The following is a 14867-nucleotide window of genomic DNA, read 5'->3' as shown; positions in this document are numbered from 1 at the left end:
TATTGCAAGAGCTCAGTTGTGTGTGAGGAGGACAGTGTGGATGTTGTAGAGCCTTGAACGCAATGCATGAGTTCTGTGAAAGCTTTGGCCAGCTCAGATACACATCTGTCCAAGGGAGAAGGAACCCAGACCAGGATAACGAGGGTTTTGTCAGGGTGATTCCTCATGAGACTTGCTGACTGACACAAAAAACAGTTACAGCTCAGTTATCCAGAGATCACACATCTGGCTCACTCAGCTTCCCTCAGAGCTGATAATCAGCACGTGGTCAGGGAGGATGGTGCAAGGCACAGAGGGGAGCTTCTGAGACCCCAGAGACCACTCCTCTATGTGTGTATAACTAACAACCTGGCTTCCCAGCCCAAGGAAGATATAAGACAGCAAATTTAGGATACGTTTCTCAGATTTGAGGAGGTGTGGTTTGTGGTACAGCCTAATGAGGAAGAGAGAGAGAAAAAAAAACCCATAGAATTTAAACATAAGAACTCAAAGTAGGGGTGAATTTCTCTGAGTATGTAAGGTCAGAATGCTTAGTAACTCCCTAGTACATCACCTTGTGACTGAACACAGTATTGTAAACAATGACCCTACATCCCTAAGAAAAAATAAAGTTATGGTCAGACTGCCCTATAATGAAGTAAGAAAATGTATAATTTCCATCCACAATTATTGCAAATAAAGTTTTTGGTCCTTAAAGTTAACTGTTTGAATAGTAAGCCTTCCACATTCATGGCTTCATTTTTAAAATTCCATTTGAAAAGTTCAAGTTCGGTCAGCTTTCTTAGGCATGTCACGTTCTCCAGGTCTCCTCAAGACAGTGGTGCTGAGGCTTAAGCACCTCTTAAGGTGTTTAAGTTGAGTTTTGTCTGGGTTATCAGCCAAAATAGAGGAGACTCACTTTGGGGGGAGCTGTCACCATTAAATGATTGATGCGTGGCAAGCCTTCCCAAGTATCTTGGCCTGACTTAACCTTCTTCAACTGTCAATGGTTAGGGCTGAGTGGTTTTCCCAATTTACAACTTGAACATTTGACATTCCATTTGTATTTGGAAAAGTCATTACCTCCTGCTACCCGACTCCCATCCCCATCACCAGGGAATAACCAAAAATATGGTAATAACCATAGTAAATACTACTTTGTACCCTGTTTTATGTTTTGCATCTATGGTTTTCATTCTTTTATAATTCCTCCTCCTTTCTCTTGTCCCAGTCCACGGCACTAAATTGTTGGTGTTCTATGATAATTTAAGGACCGGTTGGCAGGCAATTGCTTTGTTAAAGTAGCTGGGCATTATCTTGCCTAGAGGTAACTTATTGCTTTTTCTACATGTCCCTTGAATTCCAGGCAAATGAACATATCCTGTGTATGTGCATGGAGTGTAGAAAGGGGGTTTTAAACATTGTTGGCTGCGTGAACCACCCCTTCTAGATCAGTCTCTTACCTTGTATTGCAGGCAGAATAAAGTCTGGTTTACCTTTGGTGAAACTCTGGGGCATTAGAAAGTAGGCCTTGGATTTTAGCAAGCTGGTGGCCTACGGTAAAGAGGGTTAACAACTTTGCTTATGAGCAGTGTGGCTCTGTGGCTTCATTTTATTTGTTTTTGTTTCTTGCGGTACGCGGGCCTCTCACTGTTGTGGCCTCTCCCGTTGCGGAGCGCAGGCTCCGGACGCTCAGGCTCAGCGGCCATGGCTCACTGGCCCAGCCGCTCCGCGGCATGTGGGATCTTCTCGGACCGGGGCACGAACCCGTGTCCCCTGCATCGGCAGGTGGACTCTCAACCACTGCGCCACCAGGGAAGCCCTGTGGCTTCATTTTATTCTTCCATTTTTCTCCATGATTAAAGGTACGGTTGTTGCATGGTTGAGTTGAGGCACTAGGAGTGTACGACGTTTATATGTTCCCACTGTATGCTGAGTTGATTTTACAAGTAGTTGATTTTTTTATGCACAGTTCCCCGTCTTCCCCTCTCTTGTTCCCCTCTCAGTAATCTGCAACAACCACTGCACATCTGTGAGGTGAATAATCCATCATCCGGTAGAAAAGAAATACAGGATTCAGGCATCTTTCTCTGTATCGAATAGCTGCATTGCCCAAAGTTGCCTGTACGATTTTCAAAAGCAAGTACAATTATCTCTTTGTGCCAGTAGACTTGGTTTCTTTGGGGGTTTTTGCAGCTCTCTGTTGGCTCCCACCCTCCCTCATCATAGATTTATAAGCCTTTCATGGAACTGGGGAGGGGCTCTGTCCTTTTATCCCATACTTGCAGAACCTGGAGTTTAACTGCCCAGTTTGGACTTGACACCTGTGCTTAAGAGTGCCAGCTAGTGGGGCTGGATTGCTGTGTTTTGATGATAGCAAGTCCCATTGTTTATTACGACGCCAACCAGAAGGTTTCTTAAATTGGAATTGTCAGTGTTAGACATAATGTTGGGAGTTGAGACATTCTTTGGTATTAGGGATGGGTGGCCAGGAATGCCTAAATTTTATACTAGATCACAATTCTGCCCTCCTACCAGTACCTGCGTGCACAGGACGAAAAAAGAGCAGGTTCTATCCTTATGCTTGTCTGTGAGATGACCAGGACTGTCCCCCAGCGGGAGAGGGCTTTGGTGCTCACTACTTTAGCAGAGGAGAGGGGAGAGGATGGAGCCACAATCTCCATAACCTTACCAGCAAGTGCCTTGGGGCTCTTCCCTGCGGAGGGGTGAGGAAAAGGTGGAAGTGAGTGTGGAGTGCTTCTTTCTCCCAGATGCTTTATCCTCAGACCCTTAATGTAAATTAGTACCCTGGTTATCCAACCTGCACGTTGAAGAAACATTAAATAAAACATTACACTTAAGAAATAGGCCTGTGTAATATCAATCTGAGGAAAACTAGCCATTCTTTCTTCATGCACTAGTAGGGTTAAGTATATTTGAAATAAAACTGAAATGGACGTTAGTACTCCATTAGTAGTACTACTCAAAATCAAACAGTTGATGTCATGATAGTGTCAGTGGAAGTTATCTTGGTTAATTCTATTGTGGAAGAATCTGTTTCCTACATTAGGATAAACTACTGGGCTTTGAGGTTTGTACTTTTATTTGCTTAGGAGCTGAGTAATTGCCTCATAAAACAGCATGATGATACTGTTAACACTGCATTATAAGACTTGTTATTATAGAATGTGCTTCCCTAGTTGGAACAAGACTTTGTTGTTTGGCGCTTAAAATAATTAGTTTCTCCAAATGGGGTTATAATGAATAGTGTAAAATTTTACCGATTTAAAATAAAGTTTATAATCTCTTGGGTGGCTTTTATGCATCATTTGATACTTCCAGGGAAGGAGTATCTTTTGGATGGGATTTGGGGGAGGGAGATATATTTAACATTCAGAATGGAGGTTTTAAGAATGAGAAGAAATATTTTATTTGTCACACCTGAGACAAATTAGAGATAATGATTAAAGGATTTGCCCCACTGTTTTGCCTGATTTGGATATTGAGTATTTATTAAAGGATTCATTTACCAAATCCTCTTGAATTTGAAATTTTGGGGGACTTCATTATGAATGAGAAAAAATTTAAAATGAACCACATGGCAGTTTCTTTCTGAACTGACTTAAAATAGTGTGCCTGTGTGTTTGTTTATTCTTCTTTGTCCATGCTGTTAAAATTTTTGTGACAAAAAGTTTTAGGCATGATTGAAGGATATGTAAATACTTCTTAAGGAACATTATAATTCTGAATAGGAATTCATTGTTTCCTGCTGTTATATTGAAAAGCTAGATGTTGGTGGCAAGTACCATTATGGAATGAAAGTGGGCTTGGCATTGTTTTGAATTACCTGTATGAAAATCATTTATTCTGTGGAAACAATGGAATGTGCCATTAAGCCTTATTCCGTACAAGGTGCTATGGGTACTGTCAGGTACAGGAAAACTCAAGACATTCAGCAGTGATAAAGCTGTAAATGTGCAGCAGGTTAAATCCAATTCAAGGAGGTGACGGGAGAGAAATAATTAGAACATGATTAATTACCAATTTAATGGCAAGGTCAGAAATCGCAACAACTGCAGTGTAGGCAGTTAACCTTTGTTTATGTGCTTTGTTAACAGCTTTTTTTTTTTTTTTTTTGAGGAAAACTTTTCTTATAGCTCATTCTCTTAGGCCTTATTTTCTGTAATTACCTTAAAGATAATGATATGGTCAGTGTTCGTTTGACACTTTTAGCCTCTCAAATTGTTACCTCATTTTATTCTGAGGAAGATCCCTGGGGTTAGGGGACTTACTATTATTCATAACTTTTTAAAATTTATAGCTAAATAATGAAACTGAGGAACTAGAGGTTGTGTTCACTTGGCTGCTTAGAGACTCAGGTTTGTGGTCTCCTAATTCAGGCTATTTCCTGGGTTTCGCTTCACCCCTTTTAATACAATACTGTGATTAGAAGAATTTGAGTTTCGTCTGACCTCATGACGGTGCACTTAAATTGCTGACTTGTTACAGGTGAATTTTTTTGGTCTTGAGTCCTTTTCAAAAAAATGGTGATTTTCTTGCAGGAAGCCAGTTGAGGGAAATTCTCCATGAATGTATGTCACAATGATGATGACCGACCAGATCCCTCTGGAATTGCCACCATTGCTGAACGGAGAGGTAGCCATGATGCCTCACTTGGTGAATGGAGATGCAGCTCAGCAGGTAGGTGCAGTAAGAAGGAAATTTAAGTCAACTTGTCTAAGTGGGAAACATTAACCCAGAAATTGTTTTTATTTTTTAAAGATTTTTTTTGATGTGGACCATTTTTAAAGTCTTTATTGAATTTGTTACAATACTCCTTCTGTTTTCTGTTTTGGTTTTTTTGGCTAAAAGGCATGTGGGGGTCATAGCTCCCCAACCGGGGATTGAACCCACGCCCCCTGCCTTGGAAGGCGAAGTCTTAACCACAGGACCGCCAGGGAAGTCCGCTAACCCAGAAATTGTTTTATTTTGAGATTCTAGATCTGTGATTTTGAACCTTTGTAGTTCTCTAGAGGTCAAGTGTTTTTGTTGTAGAATTACTATATGATTTGAGATATCGGAAGGTATAGTTTTTGAGAACAGCAAACTTTACCTAATCCAGTTGGTATTCTTGAAGCATCAAAAACAAATGTCTGATTTTTGAAATGAATCATTTTGAAAATATGTACAAGTCTTTGGAATAAAATACTGTTTGCTTATGTCATATATTGTGCTTGACTGGTTTGCCTGATTGGTCAGAGCAGGATGGCCCGAGCAGGATTGCCCAGAGGGTGGATCAGGTTTTCATCTCACACAGGGGGTGACTGACCCTGACAAGAGGCACAGGTCTGTGTGAACCCACCCTGGCTCCTGGAGCAGTCCTTCCAAATGTAGAGCCTGCTGCCCAGAAAATGATGGTACTTGTTTTCTGTAAAAACTCCTTTGCCACTAGTTACTTAACATTACAGAGTTGAAAAGTTATTCCTGAGCTCATTCCTGTAGCACTTGGGAAAAAATTTAAATGGTAAGTAAAACTTTAAAAATTATTAGAGACAAGTATTGTCTCTGATAACATTATTTAAATTTTTAATTGACAAGTAAAACTGGGTTCCCTCAGTCTTGTACTAAATAAATGCCATTTTTTATACTTGTGTAGCTCTTTAGAAGCACAAAAGTAGAAGACTTCGTTTTATCAAAAGTAGAATTGGGAACAATTGCTTGAAAAATATTTACGCAAAATAATAATTCAGAGAAGTTAATTGGCCATTTATTTGATGTCAGTATGTTGCTCTTCCCCACCCCCCATCTGTCATAGTACATTAACACTCTTTATCCATCATAGTACGTTAATACTTTATATATACCTCTGTTGGGTATTGCTTTGCTGCTTAATAGTTTATATATATTACTTTCTCCTGCATTAGACTGTGAACCTCTTAAGAAAAAAGAATATCTAATAGGTGCTCAATAAATGTTTGTCAGTTGAATAAATTTCCTCCCTTCTTGCCACTGATGCAGGTATCTCTCTTCCTGACTCCTGATTCTCTCTTTTGGCTCATTTCCACCCATCTACTGTAGTATCTTTTATCTTAAATGCACAAATAGCTATACCTCTCGTCCACCCAACAGAAACAAGCTCCCTCACTTGACTCCACATTCTCCCAGGTACCATCTTGTATCTCTGCTCCCCTTTATAGCAGAGCTTCTCTAAATAGAGCCTCTGCTTCCTTGCCTCTATTACTCTTCATCTCCAGAGTCTCCACTTGTTTCTTGTCATCTTTCTATTCCAGTCTGTCAGCAAGTCCTGTTGGCCTTATCTCAGGAACATTGCTGAAACCATACTTTGCCATGTCCACTTCATTTCCATGACCACTCCTGGACTCTAAGCCAACACCTCTCACCAGGGTAGGACAGTTCTTCTCACTGGTCTCACTGCTTTTACTTTTGCTCTACCAGAAAGCATTTGCCACACAGCAGTCTGCTAAAAACATAAACGTACCATGTCGCTGCCCTGCTCAGAGCTGTCCTGTCCACCTGAGATAAAATCTGAGCGCAGTACCATGGCCAGTCCACCTTCTGCGGTTAGAGCTTGCCTCTCTCCATCATCCTCCCACTGCCCTGCTCCGGTCACTCACGGGAAGGCTCAAAGTGCCGTGAATAGTTTCAAGATGCGGTGTTTGGTCTCCTTTATTTTCACTAATTAAAACAATAAAAAAGAGGACAAGTTGGGACTTCCCTGGCGGTCCAGTGGTTAAGACTCGGCGCTTCCACTGCAGGGGGTACGGGTTTGATCACTGGTTGGGGAACTAAGATCCCACATGCCTCATGGTGAGGCCAAAAAAAAAAAAAGCAGGGGCAAGGTATTCAAATATGACTAAACTTGGAAAACAATGCAGGTCTCTCAGATATTGTCACCTGGTTCCATTTTGCATATGTACCTGGGAGACCTGAGACCACCCATCCGTGTAGCTGTGCACCATTTTTGTGTTTTGATTTCTCCCTCATTTCTATAATTCATTTTGCATAGAGTAGCCTTTTGTAGTTTTATAAGCCAGCATACAGAGCCCTTAGAATTTTCCAGTTGTTTCTTCAGAAGTAAACTCCTTTGCTCCCAGAAATGACCAGTGACTGAAAAGACTGGATTTCCTCAGAAGGCCTTGTGGTATTTCCTACTCTGTATATCTACCTCAGCTTCTAAGGAGAAGCTGCTTAATAATTTTGGTTAATAAAATCACATTTTGATTTCACCTGAGAAGGTTTCTATAAATCCAAGAAATGGGAAGATTTGTTTTAATGTTTTATAAACAGTCACAAACATCGAGCTTTGTCAGACTAGAGTACACTTACTCTAAACAAATCTCGTCGGAAGGAAATGTTTCAGTCTCTCTAATTCGCAAATATGTTTGATTATTCTAGAAGCATTGACATTTAGGCATTTAGGTTATGTGGGCCAAGCTGTTGACTGGCATTAACCCTAAATTTCCCTTAGTGGGGCACAGTTGTTAACTGGGCAGAGTGCGTTTGAAATATTCCTCTCGGCAGGAACGGCCCAAGATGTATCATGCCTTGATGTTGTCACTGTGGCTCAGCTGAGGCAGTGGCCTATGTGCCTGACACTTCTTTTTGCCTCTTTCTGCCCCCAGAATCCCCATTCTGTGTCCCCCTCATTCACTCAAGCCTTCACTTTTTCCTTTGGGTCCTAACATTTGTAGTAGTCCAAAACTACTCTGCCTAATAGTTTTGGCAGAGTTAAGTGTGGTAGAGTCCCCAGGGCCTGTGTGTGGAACCTGGGCTAAGGGGCAAGCAAAACCAAAATAATGGAGAAATACCAGAGAGGAGGTGGGGGAGGGGGAGGGATGGGGGGGGTCACCAAAAAGAGCAAGGACCAGGAGTGAGGATCCAAGAGTCAGGAACTGCAAGAGTGTCGAGTGCTTGTCCGGGCGCCTGCTGTTGTTTGCTGCTTGCTCTCGGAGCACGTGTGGTGTGTTGCTCAGGTGGGTTTGTGTGAAAGGATCAGGAGGCTTTGACTATGCTGTCCCTTGAGGCAATACTTCTTTTTTTTAACAAGGACCATTTGGAGGCACAGGGCTGACTTCAATGATGGACATTGCAGGCACTGTGCCGGCAGACCCCTGGAGTGACGTTTTAAGGGAGAGGCCCTTGAGCCACTTCCCAAATTATACCGTTGAAGAGAGGGGCCCTCTGGCTCTACATTTCTGTTAGGAGTGTGTAGGTGAAGCTTACCTTGTATGTGTTTACAACTCTTAATACATTGCAGCTGTGCTGAGGACATTCTAATTATTTCTATATATGCAAAAGAACCACCCCAGTTAGGAGAAAGCTCTTCAGTCCCCACAGCCTTCATCCTCCTGATTTCTGTCCTGTTGGCTTCTGGATTTAATTGGGACGGGTTCTTGGCAAGATTCTCTGCTCTGTTCTGGCTCTCTAAATAAGAAACACTGTTAATTTTCATTATCCGAAGTCATGTTAAGTTTGAAACCTTGTTTTGTCATTTTATGTAGGTAGCAGGAAAAGGATGATTCTTTTCTTAAAATGAAAAGCTGTCCTCATTATGAATGAATGAAGATTTAAAGTATATTATCAACTAAGAAATGAACAAGAATAACAATAACAAATACACAAGGTGGATAGAAGGAACTTACTTAACAGTGTTATTGAGATATAATCCACATGCCATGTAATTCACTTATTTAAAGTGTACAGTTCGATGAAATTGATTATATTCACAGAATTGTGCAACCAAGACTACCATTAATCTTAGAACATTTTTATCACCCTGAAAAGAAACCCTTTAGCAGTCACTCTGCATTCCCTTCTCTCCCCTATTCCTAGGCAACCACTCATCTACTTTCTGTCTCTGTAGATAATTTGCCCATTATGGACATTCATATAAGTGAAATCATACAATATGTGGTCTTTTATGTCTGCCTTCTCTCAGCATAATGTTTTTTAAGGTTCGTCCATGTTGTAGCATGTATCAGTATAGGCATACCTCGGAGATACTGTGGGTTCAGTTCCAAGCCACCGCAGTAAAGTGAATATTGCAATACAGTGAGTCACGTGAATTTTTTGATTTCTCAGTGCATGTAAAAGTTGTTTACACTATACTGTAGTCTCTTAAGTGTGCAATAGCGTGTCTAAAAAATTGTACATACCTTAATTTAAAAATATTTTATTGCTAAAAAAATGCTAACCATCTGAGCCTACAGTGATTCGTAATCTTTTTGTAATAGTAACATCAAAGATCACCGATTGCAGATCACCATGACAAATATAATAATAATGAAAAAGTTTGAAATTTTGCAAGAACTACCAAAATGTGACACAGAGATAGGAAGTGAGCAAATACTATTGGAAAAATGGCGCTGATAGACTTACTCCACACAGAGTTGCCATGTTAAACCAATTTGTAAAACACACAATTACCTGCAAAGCACGATGAAGCAAAAAAGCTCAATAAAACGAGGTATGCTTGTACTTCATACCTTTTTTATTGCCAAATAATATTCTAGTGTATGAATAATACTCCATTTTATTTATCCATTCATCAGTTGATGGACATTTGGATTGTTTCTACTCTTTTTGGCTATTATGAACAATGCTACTGTGAATGTTTGTGTGGTTTTTGTGTTGTGTGTTTTCATTTCTCTCATATAATACCTAGGAGTGAAATTGAACAGCTTCCTTTTTAAATTTGTTTTCTAAATAAAGTACTTCTTCTCTCACTATAATTTCTTCTACCTTTAAATAGATCAACATAGCTAAATAAAGTTTGCTTCCCTTAATATGCCTAACCACATACTATTCTTATAAAAGTCATGTTTCCACCTGAGCTTTTGTGTGTGGCTGTATAAATTACAGTGAATGCCCTTCAGTAATCAAAATACTGGCATTTCATACGTTGCATTTCATACCTTACATTTCAGAACCTAATGTTCTGAAACATTTTAGTACCTAATGGTGTATTAATTTAACTATCTTCGTTAAGTACTTTTAGCACGTCTTAGAGATTTTAAGAAGTAGCAGCTAGTTTTGAGCATGAAAGAGTAAGCATCAGCCCAATTTCCAACTTGTTCTATTGGTTTAATATTTCAGTAATCTCTGAAGAGGAATTAGAGCAACCACCAGCTAAAGAAACTATTAGGTTAAGAGCAAAGTGTTCACCTACAATTTACTGATTTGCTAATTTAATCTGTGACACTTACAACCTACACGAAGGTGGTATGTCACTTTATATTCTTAGTGACACTTCTCACATATGTATTCATTAGGTCAGTGGGGTGGGGAGAGAGTTAGGCGCCTCTTTGTTCTGCCTAGCATTTAGCACACAGAGAGCACCTAGCAAATGTTTTGTCATTTTTTATTTCTTGTGTCTTGCTTTTCTTTTTTCTTTTAAGCTTCCTGAATATTAATTGCTAATGAGTATTCTTAATGCCTCTTCTTCAGGAAGTAGATCTTCTTAAATGTAAACAGAAAACTGTTTCTGGGATAGCCTGGAAGACAGGAGGTTAAAGTTACCTCAGTTGTGTCCAGTTGTCTTAACTTTAGCCCGTTTCGGTTGATCAGCATTTAGCACGTCATTTTATTGGGAGTGAGGGTTTTTTTTACCCTTTTGTTTCTTCTTTCTGAAAGCCTTTGTTTCCCTAGACAGAATACACAGCCAGAGTTTTCCTGGATCATTCTTTTGAGTACACATTTCCAGACAGCACATTAAACACATTAAAACTTTCCACGTTCAGATGGTGCTCGTCATCAGCACGTCTTTTACAGCAAATGTACTTCTCCTGCTAATCCAGTGACCTTTTCTGTTCTGGTTGATATCTTCCTAATAACTTTTCCCCTGACGGCTCCCTTCTTGCATTCAGTAGTTCAAATCGTCTCACCACACAGGTTTGCTCTTCAAGCATACTGACGGCCACTGTGTCAGGGGGAGCCAGAAAGAGGTTTACAATCAGTATAGTGTAGAAAAATGAATAAACGGCTCTTAGGAGCCTTGCCCAGGAAAAAGAAGGATATTCAAATGAGAATGGGACTTGCTGTTAAAATATTATTGCTGAATAATATTAGATAACATCTCCCTTTATGATAGAATCCTATTTAGAAGCTGCGGCTTGAGCTAGAAAATAGAAAAAGTTAGGCTGCTCAAATGTTGGGTTTGGGAAACCAAGTATGGGGAAGCTCAGTTTTGGTCAGACTCTTGAACATCACAATATATGAGAAATGTGTAACTTGTGCAAATATTTAAAGAAAATTATTATTGCAAACTGCTGTCCGCGTTCTCTCTACTACTCAAACTTATAAGGCCTGTTGTGTCAAGATTGTCAGCTCTCTTCTTTGAGACTGGGGTGGAAAGAAGGAGTGAGAGGATAAGATTTATGACTGAATTAAGGAGTGACTGAATAATAGATTTGTTCATTTTAATAAGCATTTGTCATACGTCTTCTGTGCAGGACTGTATTAGATGTTGGTGACACAGACCTGAATAAGACACTGTTTTTGCCCTAAAGGAATGAGCAGTGTAGTTAGGGAGCAAAGTGTGGTTTACCAAAAAAAAGAAAAAAAGGCTGTATTTACACATGTGTAGAACCACAGGAGAGGTGCTTGGAGTGTATCAGTACCTTGGGAGCGCAGAGGAGGGGTGGATCAGGGAACGGGATAGGCGGGCAGGAAAACAGACCAGGCAGGGAAAGGTGTCTGTGGGGAGGCTGAGCCTGAACTGAGACCTTGCTGGAAGTTATTCAAGCTTTGCATATCATATAATCAGTTTTGGTTTTATGAAATGTAAATACTGCGTAGGGATAGTATAGTCAATGAGGAGCTAATGTTAGTGGCACCCCAAGCAGACCGTATCTAAATCTCTTTTCTGGAAACTTTGCTCTTTAGTATCCTTTCTAGAGAATCTGTCTGTCCTCTGATGCATCCAGCCTGGCTACCCACCCGTGGCCTCTTTTTTATAAATTTATTTATTTTTATTTTTGGCTGCGTTGGGTCTTTGTTGCTGCACGCAGGCTTTCTCTAGTTGCGGTGAGCGGGGGCTACTCTTCGTTGCAGTGCGTGGGCTTCTCATTGCAGTGGCTTCTCTTGTTGTGGAGCACGGGCTCTAGGGGCGCGGGCTCAGTAGTTGTGGCTCGCGGCCCCTAGAGCGCAGGCTCAGTAGTTGTGGCGCACGGGCTTAGTTGCTCCGCGGCATGTGGGATCCTCCCAGACCAGGGCTCGAACCCGTGTCTCCTGCGTTGGCAGGCAGATTCTTAACCACTGCGCCACCAGAGAAGCCCCACCCGTGGCCTCTCGATGTCTCTTCCTCATAATTACTGATTCTGCAGAAGTGCAGATCCTGAGTGCCCCTTCACCAAAGCTGCTCTCCAGCAGCACAGGCAGCCAGCCCCGTTTCTGAGGGCTTGCTTTTAACTGTAAAAAAGTGGAGTGAGTTTATCCAGGTCTGTGGTTTGATATTACAATCCTCTCTGCCTTAGGTTTGCCAATTCTACTCCCTACAAAGGCTTCCGAAAAGGCATAGCCTATGCATAATCTCTGTCTCATAAAGGAAAATGTTGATGCCATGCAGAGGGTGGTGTTATATGTGGCACCCACAATAATTATGACACATGACATATAATTATGACAGCTCTGAGCTGTCTGGGTTGAGAGACACTTCAGAATTTAATTAGCCAAAGGCAATAATAATAAGATACAAGATGCAGTCAGTATCCTTCAAATGGGAGCTGCCTTCAAAAAGGAGAGGATTAAGGAAAAACACAGGCGTGGCAAGGTTGCACTGCAAAATAACAGCAATTTAAAACGCTATGGTGGTTTTCACATTATGATTGTTTTCAACTTATTGCAATGTTTGACTGTCTGGTTGCACTCTGAACTCCAGGGGAGCAGGGGCTATGTGTCTCTTGTTCACGCTGTGCCTGGTGTCTGAGGGTAGCATTCAGTAAGTCCTTCAGAGTGGATGAAGGCTAAATGAAATGAACAAATCTAATTCATCTAAACCAGGGCCTGAAAATTGGCTACCTATTGCATTTGTCATATAGGCATTAAAAAAAAAAGTCTTTATAGTTAACAAAAAATAATTAGGTGCCAACCTTTAAAAATGGGAAGATTGACACAAAATTCTGGATCTTTCTGTTTATGTTGAAAACCCAGAAGGTCTGATAACTGGGCTGGCAGCAGTTGACCGGCACAAAGTAGCAGCTGCCCGCTTTGGATGGAGAGTGTCGTCCTCAGGCCCCACCCTGTCCGCTTCACTTCATTTCCAGACCTGCCTGGGCTCTGTGGTCATCTGAACTTGCAACCTGGGAATTGCTAACTTTTTTTACTTTTGAAATTTCTTCTTGTGCTTACACATACTGGGTTTTAAATATAGCAAAAATATTTAAGATTTTTCAGACACATTCATTGTGTATCATACTGATAAAGTGATTTTAAGTCTCTTACTTTTCTACTTAATGACTTGTAAAATGAACTAGTGTGGGCTATGGTTCGTATAACTTTGAAGAAGGTTTTCAGTTATATGTCTTACAACTTAGGACCCAAGTATTGGTTGTTTTGGCTTCTGCTTTTCAGTGAACAGTATTTGAATCCCCAATCAGTGCCACACTGAGCACTCCTCAGAGCGTAACAAGGGCAGGAGAAAAGACCAGGCGCCTTGGTTTTACTGTTTACACACTAGTTAGGGGACATTAAAGAGAGATGCAAGGTATCAGCGTTCCAGGGGATAGAGATGCAAATACTTGTGTTTACAATCTTTTTTACAGTCTCCAAGAATTGAGTTTTCATTAGGTACTTATGGAAACAGAATTTTTAAATTCTATTTCAGTAAAATTTCCCTGGTACTACCTAGACGAGACATTTTTATTTAAGTCATTTCTATATTGACTTTCTCTTTGAATAAGATGAAATTTGATAGTAGATTTCCAATCTCGAATTCTTAATTTTTTTCTTTTTTGGAAAATGTATATTTGTCATCTTGAATGTGGTATGATAGCCATTGATGTGTCTTATAGTGCAGTAAAAATAATATATATGCACACACACGCACACAGGAAGAAAAGATGGGACTATTCTCCATCCAGAATGTGTTAAGACATGTGTTTTACTTATACATCATTGTTTTCATGTTGGCAGACTCTATTTTTTTTTTTTGTCCAAATGATTGACTTAAAAATATGACTATATAGCAGTTAGATATGTTACATCCCAAAAAGGGTAGTAGTGAGCAAGCTGCATAAAATTAGTAACATTAATCTCTAAGTTCCAAATGCAGATGCAAAACATAAACAGCCTGATGAGGAGCCCGCTGCTGAAGCGGCCTAGTGATTTTCCAGCCAGCTCTGCTGTTAACGCTAAGTTGAAGCTGAACTGTGGTGGACCTCCAGAAGAAACAGTTCAGTGCCACTTTAGTGTTCATGCCTACATTGGTATTGCTTCTCAGCCCTGGGCCTTTTTCTTTAGCAGGTGACCATCAGATCATTGCTGAGAGGAAATCTGTTTTATGTGCAGCATGTGTTTAGTACAACCATTAACTAGAATAATTTGACCTGGATCCATTCTTTACTGCCCATTCCCTGCCCCTTGCGGTATAGTAGATGTGCATTTGGATAAAATGGACAGTCTGCATTTACAAAATTACTTTGCCAAGTGTTTCTGCTTTGCAAATAACTAGGCAACTAGTTAAGTGGAGATAGCAGAAAGTTGGGGGTACTTGGACTAATTTTGGGGGGCAGGTTGACTAGAGAGTATTTATATCAGCAAAGGGTTCCATTCCTATTACAGTTGACCCTTGAACAACATGGATTTGACTGCGCAGGTCCACTTCTACACTTATATTTTTCAGTAGTAAGTATTATAGAACTATACCATCC

At 40.5% G+C, this 14867-nt stretch overlaps 1 protein-coding gene across 4 annotated transcripts in view; it reads left to right on the top strand.

The window, feature by feature from the left end:
• The window catches only part of FNDC3B (fibronectin type III domain containing 3B), a 357581-nt gene that overhangs the window by 62054 nt on the left and 280660 nt on the right, over nt 1-14867 (top strand). For all 4 annotated transcript variants that reach the window (XM_029213894.1, XM_029213895.1, XM_029213896.1 and 1 more), the window contains one exon: nt 4542-4680. In XM_029213894.1, coding sequence (XP_029069727.1) covers nt 4570-4680 — 111 coding nt within the window. In that variant the 5' untranslated portion in view covers nt 4542-4569. The remainder of the gene's footprint in view (nt 1-4541; nt 4681-14867) is intronic.

The sequence above is a fragment of the Monodon monoceros genome, unplaced genomic scaffold (genome assembly GCF_005190385.1).
Source record: "Monodon monoceros isolate NGI ecotype Baffin Bay Population unplaced genomic scaffold, NGI_Narwhal_1 Super_Scaffold_11, whole genome shotgun sequence".
NCBI lineage: Eukaryota > Metazoa > Chordata > Mammalia > Artiodactyla > Monodontidae > Monodon > Monodon monoceros.
This window is presented reverse-complemented; position numbering and strand designations above follow the sequence as displayed.